Genomic DNA, 24,749 nt, shown 5'->3' with positions numbered 1-24,749 from the left:
ATGGTCCTGATGTCTTTCTGCAGGTAGTGCCAGGAGACCACACTCTTCATGCTGACGTGTAGATTGTGCCATAGAGACATCACGTTCTGGTACAGCTGCTCCATCCTACAACACACGGAATAACACTCAATAGACGGCAGGGTGAGGTGGGAGAGTGTATGGGCATCCGTGTGTGTGAAAGCGTTTGTTGATCTGTTTGTGTGTGTGCACATGTTTTATGAATATGTGAACTGCGTGTGTGTGTGTGTGTGTGTGTGTGTGGGTGTGTGTGTGTGTGGGTGTGTACCTGCTGGCGGTGTCCATGGCCTCCTGGTTGGGCGGTGGTACGGTGAAGCAGACTGACGGCACCATGGCCTCATTCCCACTGGGGCTGATCACCTTCCATTTAGTCCTCTGAGAATTGTCCTCCAACACACACTCCTCACCTCGGCTGATGGTGATCTACGGGAGAGAGAGGTGGGGAGCGAGAGAGGTGGGGAGCGAGAGAGGTGGGGAGCGAGAGAGGTGGGGAGCGAGAGAGGTGGGGAGCGAGAGAGGTGGGGAGCGAGAGAGGTGGGGAGCGAGAGAGGTGGGGAGCGAGAGAGGTGGGGAGCGAGAGAGGTGGGGAGCGAGAGAGGTGGGGAGCGAGAGAGGTGGGGAGCGAGAGAGGTGGGGAGCGAGAGAGGTGGGGAGAGAGAGAGGTGGGGAGAGAGAGAGGTGGGGAGAGAGAGATGGGGAGAGAGAGAGGTGGGGAGAGAGAGAGGTGGGGAGAGAGAGGGTGGGGAGAGAGAGGTGGGGAGAGAGAGAGGTGGGGAGAGAGAGAGGTGGGGAGAGAGAGAGGTGGGGAGAGAGAGAGGTGGGGAGAGAGAGAGGTGGGGAGAGAGAGAGGTGGGGAGAGAGAGAGATGGGGAGAGAGAGAGGTGGGGAGAGAGAGAGGTGGGGGGAGAGAGAGGTGGGGGGAGAGAGTGGGGGGAGAGAGTGGGGGGAGAGAGTGGGGGAGAGAGTGGGGGAGAGAGAGATGGGAAGGAAGACGAAAAAGGGACAGATACAGATGGAGAGATGAGGAGAGATGAGGAGAGATGAGGAGAGGACAAGATACAGAGATGTGGATGTGAGGGGAGGATAAGAGAGATATTGGGAGAGAAGAGATGGGGGGATCGATGAGGAGAGATGAGGAGAGATGTGGACAGTTGAGGAGGTGAAATGATTGGGAGAGGAAGATGTATAGAGAGAAGGGGAAAGAGGGAAAACAAATGGAAAAATAACGTTTTACGGCAACAAACAAATAACGCAAAATGGAAACGTTCATGGGTTTAATGTGGTTAGCAAAAGCCCTAACAACTGAAAAGGAAACTAGAATCGCCGCGGTGCCATATTGAATTGAGCAGCCATTTAAATACCATGGAACTATAAGAGTATCCATGGGACTGAAAATGTCTACATGTGCCCCCCCCCCCCCCCCCCGCACTCATTAGAAGATTTGTTGACATCTGGCCAACAAATACAGAGCGCTAGGGTAGTAAGAGATTCAACTTGGCATAGTACGGGGTGGTCCCGAAGGTCTGGCAAAATGAAAATGTTAAAAATGACTGTCTCGAGCAGCAAAGCAAGGTCTGTGCATCTAAAACAACTGTCCCCTCTCTCACCCCACCCCCTCCACACACACAGAAATACTGCAACACACATGTACAGAAAAAGCTTACGACTGCGGCTAAAACAGTCTCACTGGCTGAATAAGCTGGGATACTGTGGGTCAGTCGTGCGTTTACTTCACCCTTACCAACTGATCTGGACCTTTAGCTCATATAGGTCGTACATCCAACCCAGATAAAGAGAAAAAAAACTGATCCTAAATCAGTTGATAAGAGCATAGAGTAACCAGGGAAGATTCAGTGTGCAGTGTGAGAGCTGAGCGCTGAGGTGGAGGAGGAGGAGGACGACGACATCGGCAGTAATACCTGAACGTTAGCCTTGACAGCCCGGCGGACACACGAGAAGGGAGAGCGAGGAAGACACGGAGGAGTGAGAGATAGAGGGTAGGAATGGGAAACGGTAGGATGGAGAGAGAGAAGACATAGGAGAGAAAGATTATTTTGGGATAGCGTCATGAAGACCGGGTTGTGTGCGTCTTCTTTAAAAGGAGCCCGTAGTTGGTGGCAATCTAAGTGTGTGTGTGTGTGTGTGTGTGTGTGTGTGTGTGTGTGTGTGTGTAGTAGGAAAGGAGAGGAGTAGAAGAAGCCACTCTACTGAGACGCACCCCTGCAGTAATCACTGCACCTCCCCCCTGACCAGAACGTAACGGTATCTCACCCACACCTAACTGGGCAAACCGTCCTAGTCCCAGAGAGACTCACACAGCAGAGCTAAAACAGCCGTGTCCGAGCCACTTCCTGTCCCTATGCCATATTACAGGAGTGGAAAGGCAGATTTTCAGATGTTTGCCTGAGTCTGCACAGGTGGGAGAAATTCATAATTCAGAGCTTTTAGCTTCTCTGCTAGCATCACACAGCACTTTGGGCGGTGGAGAGGCTTCACGTGTGAGTGTGAGGCGCGTCGGGTGTCACTGGCCAAATGGAAATCTCTTCTCATGAATCATTACTAGACTTCGGAGCGGCTACTGTGGGCTCTTTCAGGGGATTTTTAACGAGTGTTGCCGACCCATTATGATAGAATGGCATAATCCAACATCGCTGTCTTTTCAGCTGAAAAAAGAAAACATTGATTGGAAAGATGAGCTGTTAAAAAAAAAGCCCATCTGAATATCCCTACGAAAAACATTGAGTAGAAGACAGTCAAAAACACGAATCCTAAGGATAATTGAGCTCATTCTGCCAAAATCTGCCATTTTATCTGTTCTCAAGAAGCATAATGATATCTAGTGATGTGTTGTGGCACTACTGGGCTGCAACAACCACAACATTTCAATAGCTCTAATGCAGCAATCTTCCAACCAACACTGGAAATGGTAAAAAAACCTGTGTGTGTGTGTGTGGGGGGGGGGGGGGTCACAGTTTAAATTCATGGTTGAATAACACATACAATTTAAGCAACTATTGAAAAAAATTTTTTTAGCTGACAAATGGACAGGATCTACATACCAACAATGGCATGGTGAAAGCAGCCAATGACAGCTGATTGCTTGAAAATTCCCCGTATTGGATTGCTAAGGTGTAGGTGGGGCTGAGAGGGGTTGTACAGGGTAGAGACTGAACAGTTGGCAGAAGGATACGGTTAGGTGAAGTGGGGTAAGGTGACCTGGGTCGTATTCACAAGGGCACATAACAGAAAAGGTTTTCAAAATGTCCTGCAATGGATTAAAAATAAATATATTTTAAAAAATTAAAAAATATTGGACAAATCCACGCAGTCCCTCCCTGTGTGCTTCTGTTTTCCTCCATTTGGTGCCTAATGAACAGAACCCTGGTATTGTCATGATAGTGTGGGTGTGGTACCTCTATCTGCCGGTAGTCACAGATGGCGCGGATGGGCGTGGTGCTTCCCAGGGTGCTCTCGGCGCTGCGGGGGAGGAGCTGCACCACCGTCTTGGCCCGGCCCACCAGGCTGGCCACAGAGCTGCGGTACTCAATCAGCTGCTCCTTCTCCTCCTGTAGGGTACAGCCATTGGTCAGTGAGGGTGTCGAGCAATCAATTAACCAATCAAATCAGTCAGTCAGTCAAATGGTAAGCTTTTGTGATACTGTATGTGATCTATAGGCATAGTCTTATATGATAACATATCCCTTTCAAACTTCAGTCCATTTCCATACATCAATTCCACTGAACTCCACAGTACACCAATTTATCACGTGCAGCAGGGATCTCTCTTCTCAGCCCAACAGGATAGCTATAGCGCCCAGTAGCTTAGCTTACAATCGCCAAATTGGTGACACTGGGACAGTGTTCGCAAGCTAACTCAGCACTAGCATTAGCTTCTAAGCTAGCCATTAAACATTAAAAAGGCATTAGCTTAACACCTCATGGTGGCATGTAGAAATACATTCATGTAGACTAACTTCCTGACAGAAAGCTTCATTACAGAGGCTCGAGGCACTGGGAGAGCTGAGGGCTAGAGTGAGTGAGGGAAGCACTAACATGCTAATAGCATTACACTTCAGAGATGAATTTCACACCGGCCAAATTAACATTGAACTAGCATTAGCAACGGGTTAGTGCTAGTAGAGGTGGACCATGAGTCAAGAGTCCAACGCGGGAAACAAAATGGCAGAGGAGAGAAACAGTCACTTCGGATCCATTTTTGGTATATAGCCATTACTTATCCATTGTATTTTTTGGAAGAATTAATTGTGAGTACAATGGGTCGAGGTACTGAAACTTCATTAGGTAGCGATTCACAAAGGCATTGCATCGGTCTACTGTAGGGCTTTGGTGGTTGTTTTTATGGAATACAGCGAACGAGGCATCTGTCAAAGTCTGTTTTAATCTTCCCCCAGTGAGAACACGCACACACTAGAACACACACGGCACTGGAAATTTAATCAACCGCCCAGCGCTTAACACCCCATTTCACACCAAACACACACATGCTGGCTCAAACTCAGTGCAGTGATGTGCTCATCATTTGGTATCTTGAAATGAGGCTAGCACCCAGACGCACAAACAAACAAAAACACTCAGGATAACAGCAAAACACAGCAAAAACATCTACATGTTCAGTACCAGTCAAACGTTTGGACACACCTACTCATTCCAGGGTATCAATTTTTTTAACTATTTTCTACAATCTAGAATAATTGTGAAAACATCAAACTATGAAATAACACATATGGAATCATGTAGTAACCAAAAGAAGCTAAACTAATTTTAGATATTTGAAATTCTTCAAAGTAGCCACCCTTTGCCTTGATGACAGCTTTGCACACACTTGGCATTCTCTCAACCAGCTTCATGAGGTAGTCACCTGGAATGCATTTCAATTAACAGGTGTGCCTTGGAAAGAAATGCCACAAATTAACTTTTAACTTCTTAATGCGTTTGAGCCAACCCGTTGTGTTGGGACAAGGTAGGGGTGGTACACAGAAGATAGCACCTATTTAGTAAAATACCATATTATGGCAAGGACAGCTCAAATAAGCAAATTGAAACAACAGTCCATACGGAAAATTAAGAATTTTGAATGTTTCTTCAAGTGAAGTCACAAAAACCATCAAGCGCTACGATGAACATGGCTCTCATGAGGACCGCCACAGGAAAGGAAGACCCAGAGATACCTCTGCTATAAGTTCATTAGAGTTAACTGCACCTCAGATTTCAGCCCAAATAAATGTTTCAGAGTCCAAGTAGCAAACACATCTCATCATCAAGTGTTCAGAGGAGACTGTGTGAATCAAGCCTTCATTGTCGAATATTGCTGCAAAGAAACCACTACTAAAAGGACACCAATGAGAAGAAGAGACTTGCTTGGGCCAAGAAACACGAGCAATGGACATTAGACGGGTGGAAATCTGTCCTTTGGTCTGATGAGTCCAAATTTGAGATTTTTGTTCCAACCTCTGTGTCTTTGTGAGATGCAGAGTAGGTGAATGGATTATCTCAGCATGTGCAGTTTCGACAGTGAAGCATGGAGGAGGAGGCGTGATAGTGCTTTGCTGGTAACACTGTGATTTATTTAGATTTCAAGGCACACTTAACCAGCATGGCTACTACAGCATTGTGCAGCGATACGCCACTGCATCTGGTTTTCGATTAGTGGGACTATCATTTGTTTTTCAACAGGACAATAACCCAACACACCTCCAGGCTGCGTAAGGGCTATTTGACCAAGAAGGAGAGTGATGGGAGTGCTGCATCAGATGACCTGGCCTCCACAATCACCCAACCTCAACCCAATTGAGATGGTTTGGGATAAGTTGGACCGCATAGTGAAGGAAAAGCAGCCAACAAGTGCTCAGCATATGTGGGAACTCCTTCAAGACAGTTGGAAAAGCATTCCAGGTGAAGCTGGTTGAGAGAATGCCAAGAGTGTGCAAAGCTGTCATCAAGGCAAAGGGTGGCTATTTCGAAGAATCTCAAATATATTTTGATTTGTTTAACACTTTTTTGGTTACTACATGAATCAACGTGTTATTTCATAGTTTTGATGTCTAAACTATAGAAAATAGTAAAAATGTAGAAAAACCCTGGAATGAGTAGGTGTCCTTAAACTTTTGACTGGCACTGTATATAACCTGATCATCCATTCCCTCCTCGATATAAACCACACATTTTGTATCAATGTAACCACGTTTCCCTCTGATCTCTATGCCCAGAGAGGATATGTCCGTGGAGCCGTGCCCGCACCCAGTGTGCCATCTGCTGTGTCAGGTGGGCATGGCGGTGGCAGAGTGGCCGTGCGTCACAGGGGCCGTGAATCAGCAGAGGTATACTAGAGTAGATTAGCGCTCGCTAGACTGCGACGGCCCAAAGCAGCTGTGAGACTAGATGAGGTAGCTAAAGACTTACAGTATCAACAGCTAGCTAATGGGTACAGTATTAGCATGACATTAGCCTCATGCGACTGCTGTAGCTAACACCTGAGCCATTAACTAGCAGTGGATACGGTTACTAAATGTGTCAGGAGTGTCAAGGTGACGTACATTTAACTGCAAAAATAACACTTGAGTAAATGAGGGATACAAAGTATAGTGAAAGCCGGTGCTTCCACACAGGTGTGGTTCCTGAGTTAATTAAGCCATTAAAACATCCCATCATGCTTAGGGTCATGTAGAAAAATGCCCAGTTGCCCATTATTTAGGCTACCATGGCTAAAAGAGATCTCAGTGACTTTGAAAGAGGGGTCTCAAAGAAACATAGGGGATTTAAAGGGTGTGTGTGTGTGTGTGTGTGTGTGTGTGTGTGTGTGTGTGTGTGTGTGTGTGCATTACTATCCTTATGGGTACCAGAAATCCCCAAAAATCCCCACAAAGACGGTAAAACAAGAAAGTCTTCCTCATGGAGACATTTTGCAGGTCCCCCAACGAGGACAAAGGCTATTTTAGGCTTAGGCATTAGGTTTACAATTGGGGTTATGGAAAATAGGATTTTGAATGGAAAAATATTTTAGGTCCTCACAAGGATAGTAAAACATATGCTCTGTGTGTGTGTGTGTGTTTGTGTGTGTGTGACAGTTACCAGATTTCAATCCAATTGAATACTTATGGAAGATTCTGGGGCTTTGCCTGAGACGGCGTTTACCACCATCAACAAAACAGCAAATGATGGACTTTCTCATGGAATAATGGCATCTCATCCCTTCCATAGAGCTCCAGACACATGTAGGATGTATGATCAAGGTGCATTGAAGCTGTTGGTGGCCCAACGCCCTATTAAGACACTGTATGTTGGTGTTTCCTTTATTTTGGCAATTACCTGTAGCTTATTATCTTAAATGTGGATAAGCTATAATCACGTGCCTAAGCTTTTCACTGGCAGATACCTAAATGATTATAGCCAACTCTGTTTGGCTAAGTAGGTCACATGCAATAGTGGAGCAATTAGCAGGGATGTAGGTAATTTGCCGAGTTGGTGGAGGAATTGAGGTGTGTTTGATCCGGTTCGGTTGAACACGTTTGAGTGCGTTTGATCCAACAGTCCTAGAAGCACCATAGAGACGTGTGAGTTATAATGTACCATAGAGTCTTGCAGCAGGTCCTCCAGCTTGCCCAGCCTGCTGCTCTTGTCACAGGTGTACTGTCTCTTTATGGTGTCCTGGAGCTGACGCAGGTACGTCTCGCAGTCCCGTGCGTCACTCACAAACTGACAGGTGGCAATAAGAACGTAAAACACAGAGATCAGAATAGGAGTTTATATATAATCCACCCACAGCTGCCCGAGATATCTCATATTTAATCTAGTATTAAAGCGCTTTTGAAGATAAAATAGCTTTAAACTCCCAATAGACAAATAGACAAACTAAATGTAGGCAAATAAAGTGCATATCATTTCTTGATCTTTTAAGACGCCGTCTACATGAAAACCAACAAACAATTGACATCGTAAAGTACCAGATGGATATTACAGGTATAACGTGTAATAGTATCAGATATAATGTGTAAAAGGGACGTGGGCCAAGCTTTGCTCAAATCTCCTAACCTGGAAGTAGGCAGTATTGTCTTTGAGATGCTGCTCCACACACACACACAGCTGGCGTACCCACTGCCACTGGGTCTGCAGCGCTGCACTGTACGCCTGGGGAAATGGAAGGGCACACGGGGGGGGGGGGTGTTAGTCTAGTCCATGTGTTGCTTCCAGAAGACGTATTTCTCAAGCTCCACAGCACAAACATTAGGTACAAAATATACTGACAATCTTATTTTCAGGGGAACATCGATTGCAGCGCTGTTTCTAATGACAGGTACTGTCGATGGAAAGCCAATACTTTGAAAGGCCAATGAACGGCCTTAATGGCTTTGTTGCTAGGCAACCTCACCTCCACTGTCTGTTTGGCCGGGTGGTTCTCCTGACAGAGCCGGTCGGCCGTTTCCTGCAGCGAGTGCATCACTTCCTGTTTCTCCTCCAGCTCTGACCTCATTTCCTGAGAGAGGATGACAGAGCATTCAGAAGAGCACCCAGGGGAATATCTGTGTCAAACGGTACCAAAAAAATTGTATTCTCTTGTGTGTGTGTGTGTGTGTGTGTGTGGTGTCCACTCACGGCGTATAGATCTCTCTTGGCGTTGACGTTGGTGTTGTTGTGGCTCCAGTCGTAGGCCAGTTCCTCCTCTTCTCGCTCATTGAGCCAGATCAGCTCCTCTGTACAGCGACACACAAACGCATGCAGGCTCTCCAGGCAGCGCATACGCCACGATGAGTTTTCCTGTGAAGACAGGATGGGATGAAGTAATGTTCTTAGGCATTAGCTCTAAACGTTTACGAGGAGTTTGAGGTTATTTCAGAGGCAAACACACTCTCTTCGGGGCTGATCAAGGGGCTATGTGGTAGAAGCGGGTGCTTCTGAAGGCCACACTCTGTCTGGCTTAACACTCGCTAGCTTCCCTGAGCCTTTAGCTAGCTCATTCCCACCCTGATGGGATTAACTGAGAATGTGGGCAGACTGGGATACAATGGGGTGCACACAAGCACACCCTACATACCAGAGACACACGCACACACAGCCCCACGGGCACACACTCACAGAGGAAAACAGCCCTCCCACTCACCAGTAGTTTGCAGTACTGCTGCTCCAGCTTGGCCAGAGTGTCAGAATAATTGCTTCTGAAGTTACGAGAGACTTTCGTCTGAGGATAAAGAGATCACAACGGCTTAATAAAACGGTCATCGGTGTCTTCTTCCTAGGTTTGTGAGTGTCATGCTGTTAAGGACTGCATATTCACAGGTCTTCTCAGTGCACGTTCATTTGTACTTACAGTATACGTATTAGCATGTACAGTGGATCTTGAAGTGTCTGTTTTACAATGTATTAGTGTGTGTGTGTGTGTATGTTTTCATGTGTGTGTGTGTACCTCGTAGTTGCGGGCCTCCTTCAGGCTGTGCAGTAGCTCCTCCACGGCAGTGTGGATGTTCTGGTGGTCCTGGAGGTTCTGCTCTACGGAGGGCAGGTCCGCCCCTGACTCTGCACGCTCCATTATGTCCTAACACACATACACAATCAGTTAATCTCATGCATCGCTTTTCCCCTCTCTCTCTCTCTCCCTCCGTCTACCTACACCCCTTCTTTCTTACCTGTGTCTCCTCCACCCATCCCAGGAGCTCATAGACAAACCGGAGACTCCCCTCGTCCTCCGAGGATGACATGGCCACCAGCTGAGAGCGGGACATGGGTCTCCTGAGCAGGGCTGCCCCCATCACCCCCACTGCCCCCAGTAGGGTCTGGGCCCCTGTGGACAGGGAGAGACCACTGTCGCTCCCCCGCGGGGCCGTCCGGTCTCCCCCCGTCACCGGGGAGAAGTGACCCTTCCTGTAGACGCTGGAGCATTGGAGCCGGAGAGAGACCAGCTCCTCGTGGAGACAGGACACTCTGTGCAGGAGGGGAACAAATGTGTTAAAATCCCCCCCAAAAGACAAGTGACACACAAAATGCACAAAAACAGTCAACCTCCTCTTCAGAAGACAACCGGAAGTGAATTAGGACCTCCACTGCTGCTCCACAAAACATCTGCTTTCTCATAACACAGTACTGTTGTGGTGTCACATTTACACCACTGATACAGTATAACCAAGCCTAACAATATATACACTACCAATTTGGTCCATTAAAACATGAAATTGATCAGAAATACAGTGTAGACATTGGTAATGTTGTAAATGACTATTGTAGCTGGAAACAGCAGATTTTTTATGGAATATCTACCTAGGCGTACAGAGGCCCATTATCAGCAACCATCACTCCTGTGTTCCAATGGCACATTGTGTTAGCTGATCCAAGTTTATAATTTCAAAAGGCAAATTGATCATTAGAAAACCCTTTTGCCATTATGTTAGCACAGCTGAAAACTGTTGTTCTGATTAAAGAAGCAATAAAACTGGCCTTTGGGCTAGTTGAGTATCTGGAGCATCAGCATTTGTGGGTTCGATTACAGGCTCAAAATGGCCAGAAACAAATAACTTTCTTCTGAAACTCGTCAGTCTATTCTTGTTCTGAGAAATTATGTCTATTCCATGCGAGAAATTGCCAAGATACTGAAGATCTCGTACAACGCTGTGTACTACTCCCTTCACAGAATAGAACAAACTGTCTCTAACCAGAATAGAAAGAGGAGTGGGAGGCCCCGGTGCACAACTGAGTATCTAGTTTGAGAAACAGATGCCTCACAAGCCCTCAAATGGCAGCTTCATTAAATAGTACCCACAAAACACCAGTCTCAACGTCAACAGTGAAGAGGCTTGCTCTGACAGAGTTCCTCTGTCCATTGTCTGTGTTATTTTGCCCATCTTAATCGTTTCTTTTTATTGGCCAGTCTGAGATAATGCTTTTTCTTTGCAACTCTGCCTAGAAGGCCAGCATCACGGAGTTGCCTCTTCACTGTTGACGTTGAGACTGGTGTTTGCTTTTCTTTCAAAAACAAGGACATTTCTAAGTGACCGCAAACTTTTGAACTGAAGTGTATATATATTTTTTCAAAGTTATGCCATTTAGCAGACAATTTTATCCAAAGCGACTTACGGTCATGCGTGCACCACGTTCTCTACCAACAGAACTAAACAGCATAACCAAGCCTCATTTTCTGTCCGTACACACTCCCTCTCCCTCCACTGACCTGAAGGCGAGCTGCTCCACCTGGTAGTACTTCTGGTCCCGGAGGACATGGAGGTCCACGTTGAGCCGTCTGATCAGAACCTCACAGTCCTGCAGGTACAAGCCCAGCTCCCTCTCACAACGCACCGCCTCGCCACTCTCCACCCGGGACATGTCCTGACGGAGGGGCGAGAAGGCATGGTGGGAAAAGAGAGGACGAAGAGGAGGGACGGGGAAGAAATGAGTAAGACACAGCACACCACAGTGAAAGAGGCACATCGTGCCTATAGAGTGGAAGTACAAAAATGTCAGAGAAGCAAGTCCTCGTTGAGAGAGAGAGAGAGAGACAGGGACAGCATCACTCACGGCCTGCAGTGTGTTCTTGGCCAGGGTGAGTTTCTCCTCACAGTCCAGGGCCATGTTCTGGATCTTATTGGCCATCTGCAGCAATAACTCCAGTCTGGAAGGAGACGCACAGTATCAGCACAGTGTCACAGAGTGTCAACAAGCTCGAAACACTCTGTTACGTCCGAAAGTGCATCCTATTTACTATACAGCGCACTACTTTTGACCAGGCCCTGGTTAAACGTAGTGCACTACATAGGGAACAGGGTGCCATTTCGTACGCAGCCAGTGTCTAAGGAATGTGTTTTACTGTACAACCATAACAAACTAAAAACATCTACCAGGTAATCAAGTTAGGCCTATTGAAGTTTAAGACTAAATTGCTGAAGTATCAAGACAAGGACGACATTTCCACAATTACAACCAGAGTACAGACCCGTGCAAATTAAATCAGTGTGAAATATGCCGGATGATAATGAGATGTACTGCGTTTGGTGCAGAGACCTGTGCTCGAGCACCATGAAAATGTTGGCGTAAGTGATGTCGGTAATAAAGTGTCGGGGTTCGGGTTAGTGTGCTCCACAGCGAGCCACAGGGCCTCGTCTTTCCTTAACTACTGGTATAAACGAACTCCAGCTCTCAAATAACTAAATCAGGGTTAACGATTCTGCAGATTGGGGGAACGCCCCCCCCCCCCTCCACTGTTGTTATCGGATTTGTTGCCGAGCTGAGGAGAGTCGTGCAGCACGGTAAAAACAAACAAAAAAAGACGCTCAACATATTATGCTCTTTTATTGCGCGTGCAATGACGTCAGAGGAGAAGAAAGTGTTAGTTGTTTGCAGTGACTTATTTTGTTGTTCTAAAACTGCAGACAGGCTTGGCTGTTTCACCATTAAGGATTCCAGCTTTAAGGTTCTGGTTAGTTATAGTGTTACGTATGTCTCTCCACAGAGAGCTGCAGGGCCTTCACTCTCTATAGCTACTGATATAAACCAACTGAAACACTAGCAGCAGTAGTAAGGGTTAAGGTCAGGGTCATGACCTCTCCACAGAGAGCTGCAGGGCCTTCACTCTCTATAGCTACTGATATAAACCAACTGAAACACTAGCAGCAGTAGTAAGGGTTAAGGTCAGGGTCAGGACCTCTCCACAGAGAGCTGCAGGGCCTTCTCTCTCTATAGCTACTGATATAAACCAACTGAAACACTAGCAGCAGTAGTAAGGGTTAAGGTCAGGGTCAGGACCTCTCCACAGAGAGCTGCAGGGCCTTCACTCTCTATAGCTACTGATATAAACCAACTGAAACACTAGCAGCAGTAGTAAGGGTTAGGGTCAGGGTCATGACCTCTCCACAGCAGGCTGCAGGGCCTTCACTCTCTATAGCTACTGATACAAACTAACTGAAACACTAGCAGCAGTAGTAAGGGTTAAGGTCAGGGTCATGACCTCTCCACAGCAGGCTGCAGGGCCTTCTCTCTCTATAGCTACTGACATAAACCAACTGAAACACTAGCAGCAGTAGTAAGGGTTAAGGTCAGGGTCATGACCTCTCCACAGCAGGCTGCAGGGCCTTCACTCTCTATAGCTACTGATATAAACTAACTGAAACACTAGCAGCAGTAGTAAGGGTTAAGGTCAGGGTCATGACCTCTCCACAGCGGGCCGCAGGGCCTTCTCTCTCTCCAGCATCTCCAGAATCAGCTTGCCCCACTCCTCCTCCAGGTCGTTGGGGTGCATGCCCAGGGGCAGCTTGATGCGCCCAAACTCCATCCATACCTGGGGAACACAAACATGCACATCATATTAACTTCTATAACACATACAGTGCATTCAGAAAGTATTCAGACCCCTTCATTTGTCCCACATTATGTTACAGCCTTATTCTAAAATGGGTTCAATAGTTCCCCCCCCCCCCCCCCACAATACCCCATAATGACGAAGCAAAAACAGGTTTACAGCCTGAAGTCTTCTTGGGTATGATGCTACAACCTTGACCCACCTGTATTTGGGAAGTTTCTCCCATTCTTCTCTGCAGATCCTCTCAAGCCCTGTCAGATTGGATGGGGAGCGTCGCTGCACAGCTATTTTTAGGTCTCTCCAGAGATGTTCGAACAGGTTCAAGTCCGGGCTCTGGCTGGGCCACTCAAGGACATTTAGAGACTTGTCCCGAAGCCACTCCTGGGTTGTCTTGGCTGTGTTGTTGTCCTGTTGGAAGGTGAACCTTTGCCCCTGTCTGAGGTCCTGAGTGCTCTGGAGCAGGTTTTCATCAAGGATCTCTTTACTCTGTTCTTCTTTCCCTGAATCCTGACTAGTCTCCCAGTCCCTGCTGCTGAAAAACATCCCCACAGCATGATGCTTCCACCACCATGATTCATCGTAGGGATGGTGCCAGGTTTCTTCCAGACGTGATGCTTGGCATTCAGGCTAAATAATTACATCTTGGTTTCATCAGACCAGATAATCTTGTTTCTCATGGTCGGAGTCCTTTAGGCGCCCCTTGGCAAACTTTAACGGGCTGTCATGTGCCTTTTACTGAGGAGTGGCTTCCATCTGGCCACTCTACCATAAAGGCCTAATTGGTGGAGTGCTGCAGAGATGGTTCTCCTTCTGGAAGGTTCTCCTCACCTTCCTGACCAAGGTCCTACTCCCCAGATTGCGGCCAGCTCTAGGAAAAACCTTGATGGTTCCAAACTTCTTCGATTTAAGAATGATGGAGGCCACTGTGTTCTTGGGGACCTTCAATGCTGCAGAAATCCTTAAGTATCCTTCCCCAGATCTGTGCCTCAACACAATCCTGTTTCTGAGCTCTACGGACAATTCCTTTGACTGCATGGTTTGTTTTTTGCACCGTCAACTGTGGGCCCTTACATACACAGGTGTGTGCCTTTCCAAATCATGTCCAATCAATTGAATTGACCACAGGTGGACTCCAATCAAGTTGTAGAAACATCTCAAGGATGATCAATAGAAACAGGATGCACCTGAGCTCAATTTCGAGTCTCATTGCAAAGGGTCTGAATACTTATGTAAATAAGATATATTTTTTTAAATACATTTGCAGAAATGTCTATTTATTGATTTAATACATTTTATAATAAGGATGTAACGTAAAACAAAATGTGGAAAAAGGACACAAATCTCTTCGAGGTCTTGAAGTATAAATGTTTGGGATGCGGGTTGTGAGTGATCAGGGTGTCAGGAGGGAAGTGGTGACATTGGGAAAGTATAACCGAGGGGAAATTAAAGAGGATTTGATAGGAGGAATTATAGTTTGTTGTCTCAAGGCAGTGGCATGGGGTTGAAATGGCCTAGTGCAGAGAACAGGGTGTTCGATCTCACACACACACACACACACACACACACACACACACACTGGACTCATGATGCACAGTGTGGTCCCGCTCGTGGTGGCAGAAACCAGGTCACCTCTTCAAATCCTTTTCTTTCTCGCTCTCCATCTCTCTCTCTGTCACTCTCCATCTCTCTCTCTGTCAATCTCTCCATCTCTCTCTCTGTCAATCTCTCCATCTCTCTCTCTCTGTCAATCTCTCCATCTCTCTCTCTCTGTCAATCTCTCCATCTCTCTCTCTGTCAACCTCTCCATCTCTCTCTCTGTCAACCTCTCCATCTCTCTCTCTGTCAATCTCTCCATCTCTCTCTATCTCTGTCAATCTCTCCATCTCTCTCTATCTCTGTCAATCTCTCATCTCTCTCTCTGTCAATCTCTCCATCTCTCTCTCTCTCTGTCAATCTCTCCATCTCTCTCTCTCTCTGTCAATCTCTCCATCTCTCTCTCTCCATCTCTCTCTCTCCATCTCTCTCTCTGTCAATCTCTTCATGTTTCTCTCTCTTTTGTCAGGTCATTGAGTTTATGAGTGTCAGTTTTCTACAAGACTAATGCCAGCCAAATAGTCCATAATTTGATATGTTGTTGAAAATGAGGCTGTGTCCTCAAGGGTAATGATAGTATCTGCCGGGGTATGTCGTTCAGTCTCTCGGATGGTAAATCGGTGTTTACCATCAATGTAGGTTTGCAGTTTCTGCTGACATTTTACAGCGCTTGTCGTTACTGAGTCTCAATAGGTTTTAGAAATCAAAAGTCTCTCGCTTCCACCCCCTCCCCCCCTCGCTTCCTCCCTCCCCCCCTCGCTTCCTCCCTCCCCCCCCTCCATCCCTCCCTCCATCCATCCATCGCCTACCTCCAGTAGTTTGTAGAGGTGTTCAACTCCACTCTTCTCCAGCTCCTTGGCAGGGATCTCCGTCTCTTTGAAATGGACGTACTCATTGTATAGTGCCTGTGGGACAGTGACAGGGTGTTGACAAAAGGCTAGATGTCAATAATAGACTGTCTTTATGTATGACCCGTATTCATAAAGCATCTCAGAGTCGTAATGCTGATCTAGGAACAGCCCCCCTCCTATTCGGAGATGCTTTATAAACATTTATTTTTCATCTTTACCCACATCCATGTTTACCCTCTCCCTCATCCCCTTACTGCCTCTCTCTATTTCTACCCATCCTTCCTTCCTCATCCATTCTCTTCTTCCATTCTGTCTATTTTATTCTCTCCTCTCCATCGCCCGGACTCCCTTTCCCTCCCTCTTCACCTTGAGCTCCACAGGGTCCAGTGGGAAGTTCTTGTTGGCCATGAGGGCCGTGTGCTGCTGGCTCCACTGGCGCAGCATGGAGAAACGAGACTGGTACTCTGCCCAGCGGTGGTCCACCTCCTGATAGCGAGAGAGAGAGAAAGAGGAAGGAGGAAAGGGAGAGGAGAAAGGGAGCGAGAGAGAGGGATTGGTTCACTGACAGTCAGCTATCAATATACTTCAGTGGCAGACTGCGATCAATGGAGTCCATTATTGGCTCCACAGCTATGGCAACATGATGTCCCTTGAGCAGGCATGCCAACAAGACTACAGATATTCATTCCAAATACATTCGTTCACACAGACTGACCAACTGTACATTAATACAAGCTAAATGTTAATTAGAGAAAAGTAGAACATACGTGTGCTGCGATGCCCTCTCCTCCCTCTGGGATCTTGGGGAAGGCATCGTAGATGGAGGAGACGTATGTGATGACCGACTTCTCATCTGGAGACGGAACGTCCACATCTAGAGACACAGAGAGAGAGACACAGAGAGAGAGAGACACAGAGAGAGAGAGAGAGAGACACAGAGAGAGAGAGACACAGAGAGAGAGAGACAGAGAGAGAGAGAGACACAGAGAGAGAGACACAGAGAGAGAGACACAGAGAGAGAGAGAGAGACAGAGAGAGAGAGAGAGACACAGAGAGAGAGAGAGAGAGAGAGAGAGAGAGACACAGAGAGAGAGAGACACAGAGAGAGAGAGACACAGAGAGAGAGAGACACAGAGAGAGAGAGACACAGAGAGAGAGACACAGAGAGAGAGAGAGAGACAGAGAGAGAGAGACACAGAGAGAGAGAGAGAGAGACACAGAGAGAGAGAGACACAGAGAGAGAGAGACACAGAGAGAGAGAGACACAGAGAGAGAGAGACACAGAGAGAGAGAGAGAGAGACACAGAGAGAGAGAGACACAGAGAGAGAGAGACACAGAGAGAGAGAGACACAGAGAGAGAGAGACAGAGAGAGAGAGAGACACAGAGAGAGAGACACAGAGAGAGAGAGAGAGAGAGAGAGACAGAGAGAGAGAGAGAGACAGAGAGAGAGAGAGAGAGAGAGACACAGAGAGAGAGAGACACAGAGAGAGAGAGACACAGAGAGAGAGAGACAGAGAGAGAGACAGAGAGAGAGAGAGAGACACAGAGAGAGACAGAGAGACAGAGGAGGAGACGGGGAGATGAAAGGGGGAGAGGAAAGGTCAACACGATATAAACGGTAGAGAGAGGCAGACCAACAGAACAAAGAGGCACACAGACAGTCTCATGATGTACACTACTCTCATGATACACTGTAGAACAGCCGGAGGCTAGAAGTACACAGACAGACGGAGAGAGACGCAGGCAGACGGACAGAGACGCAGGCAGACGGACAGAGACGCAGGACTAAGGACAGAGACGCAGACAAAGACAGGCAGGCAGACGGTTACCTTCAGCGTCCAGTAGTCTGGTCACCCCTAGCGACTCGGCAATCTCAAAGGCCTGCTCCAGGTTGTCAAGGTTACTCTGCTGTGCCACCACCTCCATGTCAATCAAATCTGGCCTGGAGACCATCAGAGAGGGAGACGGGGGGGGGGGGGGGGGGGGGGGGTCAGAACTGAAAGTGTATGTGTGTCTGCATGCATCTCATTGGGTGATTGGAGACCATCAGAGAGGGAGACGGGGGGGGGGGGGGGTCAGAACTGAAAGTGTGTGTGTGTGTCTGCATGCATCTCAGTGGGTGATTGGAGACCATCAGAGAGGGAGACGGGTGGGGGGGGTCAGAACTGAACGTGTGTGTGTGTGTGTGTGTGTCTGCATGCATCTCAGTGAGTGATTGTGTGTGTACCTGAATCGGTGGAGCAGGGCGTTGAACATGCGCCCGTCGCTCCAGGAGGAGGAGAAGTTGGTACAGCGGAGGCCAGGCCAGCCCTCGGAGGCCTTCTGGCTCCATAACAACAGCTTCTCCTTAGCCGTCAGGTCCCCAGACTCACCGCTCACATAGATCTCGGAGATCTGGAACACAGAGAGGATATGGTTCATACAGGAAACACTCATTATGAACACACACACACACACACACACACACACACTCCCCGCTCACATCAACGTCAGATCAGGAGAGACCAGAGGAGAGGTGAGGGGTTAATGAATATGGGATGACTTTGCTTGGATCCATCCACAAGTATTGGTAGAAGGTTCCAAATATGAGCCATTTGAAGGTCAAAGGATGCCTGCTCTTACTGTGTAATCATGGCAAGGAAAAAACATGTGATATGAAAGCCACAACAGCTGGCGGAGATGCACACCCTTTCCCCTTTAGGGGCAGACATTCATTACAGACGACATTACCCTCTCATTGTCCTACTACCAGACTGCAACCCACAGTGGGCATTCATTACACTGTTTCAAAGCATATCTCTAGTGTCATGACAAACTAATGAACAATTTCACACAGGCCCACGCACACACGGATGTACGTGACATGCAAACGTAAACACACGGTGAGTCAGCAGAATTGTACCAACGTGCTAGTCTTCTATTCACTTTGATTCAACTTGTCATCTTTGTTCCTATCCGTAATCTTCTCTGTCCTTTAACCAATAGGCCTTAAGCCCGAGCCAATGTTCTTTTCTCTTTCGGTCTCTTGTTATTCTGGCCAGCTTATTAACTTGTTTTCTCACCACAATCTCCCCCTCTCCCTTCCTCCACTTGTTCATTCCTTCATCCATCTACCCCCCCCCCCCCTCGTTCGGCCTCCTTCCAGCCCACCCCTTCTATCTCTGTCACTTCGGCTTTTCTCCTCATTTGATCTGTTCTTCCACAGACACTGCCTTGTTTTGAACCGTTGGTCTCTCCTTCGCATCAATCTGCTGCTTCACTCCTCTTTTTCATCCCTCTCTTCTCTTTTTTTAGGTCAAAGCGCTTATAACCTACTTAAGCCAACCGTCCTCCATCCCACCCGCTTCCCTTTCTTCTCTCCACTCGTCTTTCTTTCTTTAATCTGTTCATCGTGACAAAGGGGGGCTGTTGTAGGTGCAGTATCTGGCAGTGCCTGGTTCTTGTCATCAGTATTCCTCCGTCATCCCTTTTTCTCACTTCCCGTCTTCCCCGCCCTCCCTCCCTCCCTCCCGCCGTCAGTCTGTCTGTCTGTGTCTGTCTCGAGTGCTAATATAGAACAGAATGAAAGTCCAGTGAGTGCCAGGAGACTGCAGCAACAACCAAAAGAGAAGGAGAGAGATAGAGGGGGGTGGGTGAGTGAGGGAGAGGAGGAATGGCATGCAAACGAGAGAGAGGGAGAGCAAAACCAGGCCTGAGTAAACTAATAAGGCAAAACATGCACATGACGTGCACATACAGTACAGACCGCACACACCGACGGCAAACACGCAGAGAGACACACACCGACGGCAAACACGCAGAGAGACACACACCATGTGTGTACCCCAAAAACACAGCTCCTCCGTGACGTGAGCCTTTTATAGTAAAGAATATTAAGGCACGGACATCCAACTACAGGGTCACTCCATCAGCTTGACTCTGGCCCTGAGCCCTTCAGTGACTGGCAATAAACGATAAACGAGTCAAGCACAGCCTCACTACCATTTGACCCCCAGGTACTGTACTATGTAGCTCAGTTACCCCTGCAACCCATAACCTGTTTAGAAAACTGCAGCTGGTGATTGGACCGGATACGACATACTGCATGTTTGCACTGGTCAATTGAAATCGTCATAGATAATTACCACCTTCGCATGGACATGTTTATCATAAATTCTGATTATGAGCAATACGGTTGTTTTGGATAACATACGGTAGCGATTTTACACTACCAAAACAGGGCACATGGTGTCAATTATCCGGTGACATCATGCTTAAATCAGACACTACCAAACACTAACAGACAGACAGCTACACCGTAACACACGCGAGCAGCCAGAGGCCTGTATTTCATATACCTTTGACTATTGGATGTTCTTATAGGCACTATAGTATTGCCAGCCTAATCTCAGGAGATGATAGGGTTGAAGTCATAAACAACGCTGTGCTTCAAGCATTGCTAAGAGCTGCTGGCAAACGCAGTAAAGTACTGTTTGAATGAATGCTTACGAGCCTGCTGCTGCCTACCACCGCTTAGTCAGACTGCTCTATCAAATATCAAATCATAGACTTAATTATAATAAACACACAGAAATAAAATTAATATGGTCAAATCCGGAAACTATCATTTTGAAAACAAAACGTTTATTCTTTCAGTGAAATACGGAACTGTTCCGTATTTTATCTAACGGGTGGCAACCCTAAGTCTAAATATTGCTGTTACATTACACAACCTTCAATGTTATGTCATAGTTATGTAAAATGTCTTTGTTAGGAAGAAATGGTCTTCACACAGTTCGCAACGAGCCAGGAGGCCCAAACTGCTGCATATACCCTGACGAGAATGCACCTTTGTTAAATCACCACCCGTTTGGTGAAGTAGGCTGTGACTCGATGATAATTGAACAGGCACCGCATTGATTATACTCAACGCAGGACAAGCTAGTTAAACTAGTAATATCATCATCATCATCCATGTGTAGTTAACTAGTGATTATGTTAAGATTGGTTGTTTTTTTATAAAATAAGTTTAATGCTAGCTAGCACCTTAACTTGGCTCCTTGCTGCACTCGCGTGGGCAAGCCTGCCACGTAATCTCCTCATGGATTACAATGTATTCGGCGTCCAAAAATGCAGATTACCGATTGTTATGAAAACTTGAAAATCGGCTATGATTAAATCGGCCATGCCGATTAAATCGGTCGACCTCTAGAGGCGATATTTAGATAGTTGATGGGGAGAGGGAACGAGACGGACAAAATACACCAAATACACAAAACGAGAGAAAGAGAGAGAAAGAGAGCGAGTGGGAGGGACATAAGGTGTTAGGAATCCCCCTCTGGGGCTCGAAGCAGCAGTACAGTGTTGATGAATGCGCATCTGAAAACCCTATTTATTCAGATATCTGACATCGCCAAAAAGGCAGCCGTCACGTACCCACCCACACACACACACTCGAGAAAGAGACAGAAGTATTGATCGCTACCTGGCTAAAACACTCGTAAACGGAAGCCTTTGTGGAGACCGGGCTCTAAGCAACCGTGCGTGTTGGTCTTGCTTTCCCTGTGACTCAGTACCACACATCAAATGAGACACACAGGCCCAAAGGCAACATAGCATCATAATATACTGACGACAGGTCGGCAGCCAAGAAGGGAGTTTCCTGCTGTCAATGTACAGCACTTTGAGCAGGTCTAGATCAACTAACTACAATTATCAACAGAGGTTCTTATTGGTAACAACAGTAAAAGGGTGGGGTCAACTGTGGGGTCAAAGGCCTACACTACAGCAGGCATAGAAATAGAATTACTTGACATTGTGTGAGCCGTATGATTTCATAAAACAATCATTGCAAAATAACAAGTTACAGTATGCTGTCAGGAACCCTGCCATTTAAGGGGGAAAAAACACACACACACAGTCAGAAGTAACAGAGGAAAGAGTGGGTGGTGTGAGGAAAACAACGAGTGATGGAGAGAAAGACAGAGGGAAAGAAAGAGAAAAGGGGAGAGATGCAGAGAAGGTCTGCGCTGTGCTGATTAGGCTCTGGAGACAGAATTCGGAAGGATGAGGAGATGCAGAGAGACACACAGAGACACACAGACACACAGACACAAATGTACAAAGCATCTCTCTCAGACAAAGATGTATGTAAAAGGGCAACACACATTCAGAAATATGCTCTACTGGCCTGATCCTGGACAAGCCCCCACATATGTAGCCTACATTTCCATGAGTAAAAGAGAGCGAGTGAAAAAAAAGAAGGAAAGAGAGAAAAAATACCCCTGACCTGAGGAAACTGCTTTGTGGTGACCTGGGGTGGAGATAGAGGACTGTCAGTTGCAGAGTCCAGTCCCTCTCTGGAGCTTTCCCAGTCTATCTGGGTGGCGCCCCCTGCCTCTGGGGAGGTCAGTGGCAGGTCGCTGGCATAGCCAGAGGACAGAGGGTCCTGTACCGAGGGTTCCTCGACTTTTGTAGCTTCCTGGGTCTCCATAAGGTTGGTTGTCATATTGAGACCTGGGGTGTCCATTTTGGGTCTCCTTTGGGTCAAGCCAACCCTGCTTAGCTGGGTGGCTCCCCCCGTCTCTGGGGAGGTGCGGGGCAGATCGCTGGCATAGGCAGAGGAAAGAGGGTTCTGTATTAATAGTCCCTCTTGGACCTGTGCTGGTTTATCCAGACTGAGTTCCTTGACTTTTGTGGTTTCCTGGGTGCCCATAAGGAAAGTGGTCCTGGCATCCATTTTGGCTCTCCTGCTGTCTTCCTCAGAAAGATGTACTTTGAGGATGTTCCCAGTCACAGGGGATGTGGCTGGAGGTTCGGCACATACCTCTACTTCTACCTCTTTGTCATGGTAACTGTCCCCTCTCCAAACCGGGGACCCAAAGTCACTGGGGTAGACTGTCCTCACAACACACAGCCGGCCCTCCACCTCGCGAATGTGGACCACCCCTTTGTGCTCCTTTGACAAAGGGTTGTTAAAAGCAACCCCCAGCATCCCTGCTGGCCCACCCCCACCTTCATCCTCCACCTTCTCTTTCTCCTCTTCTCCTTTTTTCCCCCGTTCCCTCTCCTTCTTGGGTCTTTGTATACAAGGCCTCTCCAGGACCCCTTGTTCTCGAGCCCTGACTTTGCAGACTCGACCACCACCAGGGGTGGTGTGCACCTGGGATGGGAAAGATGGGTCAGGGTTATCTGGGGTGGGGGTGGGGTCCTCACTGGGTTGCCCTTGGCTGCTTGGGGCCTCTATGGTACTGCTCGTCCCCCCTTCTTCACTCCCAGCTCCGGGGTAGGACAGCCTTCTCCACACTGGGCTTGGCTCAGGGGACAGTTCCAGCACTCTGCTACCCCCCAACCCCCCCATGCTGTCACTCGTGGAGTCCGTACAGAGAGCACTGGGAAGGGGCTGTCTGGATTGAGTTTGGACATGAGGCACAGTTAAATTGGTGATTTTCGCTCCGACGTCACTCATAGTGTTGAACGAGGCCGTGGTTGCCTCTGTGACAGTGCCTTTGTCCTCTTCCTCTTCATCCTCTTCCTCCGGAATGTTGCTTATCCTTACGCTTTCCACCTCCGAGCCGACCGACGACCCTCCTTTCTGGCGCTTCTTTCCTTTGCGTTTCCGCCGGAAGCGGAGGCGCCGTTTGGGGTTGGGGGACAGTGAGGGGAAGCCGTGTCCTCCCTCCCTAGGAGGCCTCACACAGCCCATAGAGCTTCCCATCTCAGAGTGAACGACTGAGGGAAGGACAGAGGAGGCAAAACTAAAAAGCAAAAAAAACACTCAGGTGGACAGGCACACCAGAGTGTGACGGATGAAAGCAATATCAATGTGACACCTGCTCGCGGTGTGACGTTAGTGACAGCAGGTTTAGCTATGGTTGCTTGCCAGGAGTATAGAAAGTGACAATGACGAGACAGGATGTGGGCTCTCGTCACCTTCTCATAGGGTCTGGATCAGTCCACTGGGCCGAGGTGCTTGCTGCAGGCTTGCGTGTCACAGCTCTCGTCTGTCCGTAGGTGCTCCTCTTCTCCGCCTTCCCTCCCCCTCTCCTCCTCTCTTTGCAGCTGTTGCCTCACCTCACCTAGGCAACACCGCTGTCAGCCCTGTCTCTACGGGCAGGTCACGGACATCCCAGCACTAACGTCAAGGACACTGAGGCAGAAACATGTCAGCAGGCTCAGCACAGCGTACGAGAAAATAGATTTGGCTTCAGGCTTTAGTCGTTTATTCCTTCAAAGTTTGGCAGGTGAGAACGAAAGTCAACGTGGCTCATACATACATACTACATGTTGAACGAGGCTTGGAGAGTCTGATGTGTGAGACGGTGAGTCAGAGCACTGCAGCGTCCTCTTCAGCGCATCAGTCGTTTCACACAGACAATGTCGGCGTGTGCGGGAGAGAAGTCCATGGGGTCTCTGGCGTTGCCTGCGATGGAATCAGTGCTCGTCTCATATCTGCAATTCCTCAGAGTGTGAGACGCGAGGGAGCTGCAGTGCAGACACACATCGTCAGACACACACACACACTCACACATGCAATGTGTCTGACTCGGTGCACATCATCGCAGTCGCTCGGCAGCGGAATCAAACAATTCAATATATCACGTCAACTGCAATTCCGCTCTGCTTACGCCATCCTGCACACACGCAGTTTGTTGGTCATTTCTTTTCCCTGTCGTTCCGGGGGTACTGTAATCCAAGTACTTTATCCAGGCTCGCCTCCAGGTATCCACAATCATATATTATTAATAACTCTCCGCTCCTGCGATAATGTTATGGCTGTCAGCGCCGTAACAGCCAACAACAGTCATCGTAGTAGAAGTGGAGATAGCATTAGCTCTGCAGTAGCCGGTGGAGTCCCGTTCTGCCGAGACAGCGTGCTAATATCCACCATCCAGATTGGTGGTGGGTGATCGTGGACAGTCAGGCAATACTCTGACCGGCTGTTAACTCAAATCAGAGCCTCGACGGCGGCGACTGGGACTCCTCGCCATTCCCCACGATCCCCCCTGTTCA

At 47.9% G+C, this 24,749-nt stretch overlaps 1 protein-coding gene across 33 annotated transcripts in view; it reads right to left on the bottom strand.

Annotated features, from left to right (window-relative positions):
- Nucleotides 1-24,749, bottom strand: part of LOC110487604 (microtubule-actin cross-linking factor 1) — a 251,689-nt gene that overhangs the window by 102,651 nt on the left and 124,289 nt on the right. For 22 of the 33 annotated variants that reach the window (XM_036971072.1, XM_036971087.1, XM_036971081.1 and 19 more), the window contains 19 exons: nt 17,986-18,152; nt 17,588-17,700; nt 16,524-16,630; nt 16,123-16,242; nt 15,715-15,810; nt 13,164-13,291; nt 11,536-11,629; nt 11,192-11,346; nt 9,657-9,951; nt 9,437-9,565; nt 9,134-9,211; nt 8,629-8,790; nt 8,405-8,509; nt 8,068-8,163; nt 7,606-7,731; nt 3,432-3,584; nt 1,938-1,949; nt 287-441; nt 1-105 (listed from right to left, as the gene is read on the bottom strand). The exon at nt 1-105 is cut by the window's left edge and continues 22 nt beyond it. In XM_036971072.1, the coding sequence (XP_036826967.1) occupies nt 1-105; nt 287-441; nt 1,938-1,949; nt 3,432-3,584; nt 7,606-7,731; nt 8,068-8,163; nt 8,405-8,509; nt 8,629-8,790; nt 9,134-9,211; nt 9,437-9,565; nt 9,657-9,951; nt 11,192-11,346; nt 11,536-11,629; nt 13,164-13,291; nt 15,715-15,810; nt 16,123-16,242; nt 16,524-16,630; nt 17,588-17,700; nt 17,986-18,152 (2,396 nt within the window). The remainder of the gene's footprint in view (nt 106-286; nt 442-1,937; nt 1,950-3,431; nt 3,585-7,605; nt 7,732-8,067; nt 8,164-8,404; nt 8,510-8,628; nt 8,791-9,133; nt 9,212-9,436; nt 9,566-9,656; nt 9,952-11,191; nt 11,347-11,535; nt 11,630-13,163; nt 13,292-15,714; nt 15,811-16,122; nt 16,243-16,523; nt 16,631-17,587; nt 17,701-17,985; nt 18,153-24,749) is intronic. The other 11 variants (XM_036971076.1, XM_036971101.1, XM_036971100.1 and 8 more) reach the window with 1 other exon arrangement.

Source organism: Oncorhynchus mykiss, chromosome 32 (genome assembly GCF_013265735.2).
Source record: "Oncorhynchus mykiss isolate Arlee chromosome 32, USDA_OmykA_1.1, whole genome shotgun sequence".
NCBI lineage: Eukaryota > Metazoa > Chordata > Actinopteri > Salmoniformes > Salmonidae > Oncorhynchus > Oncorhynchus mykiss.
This window is presented reverse-complemented; position numbering and strand designations above follow the sequence as displayed.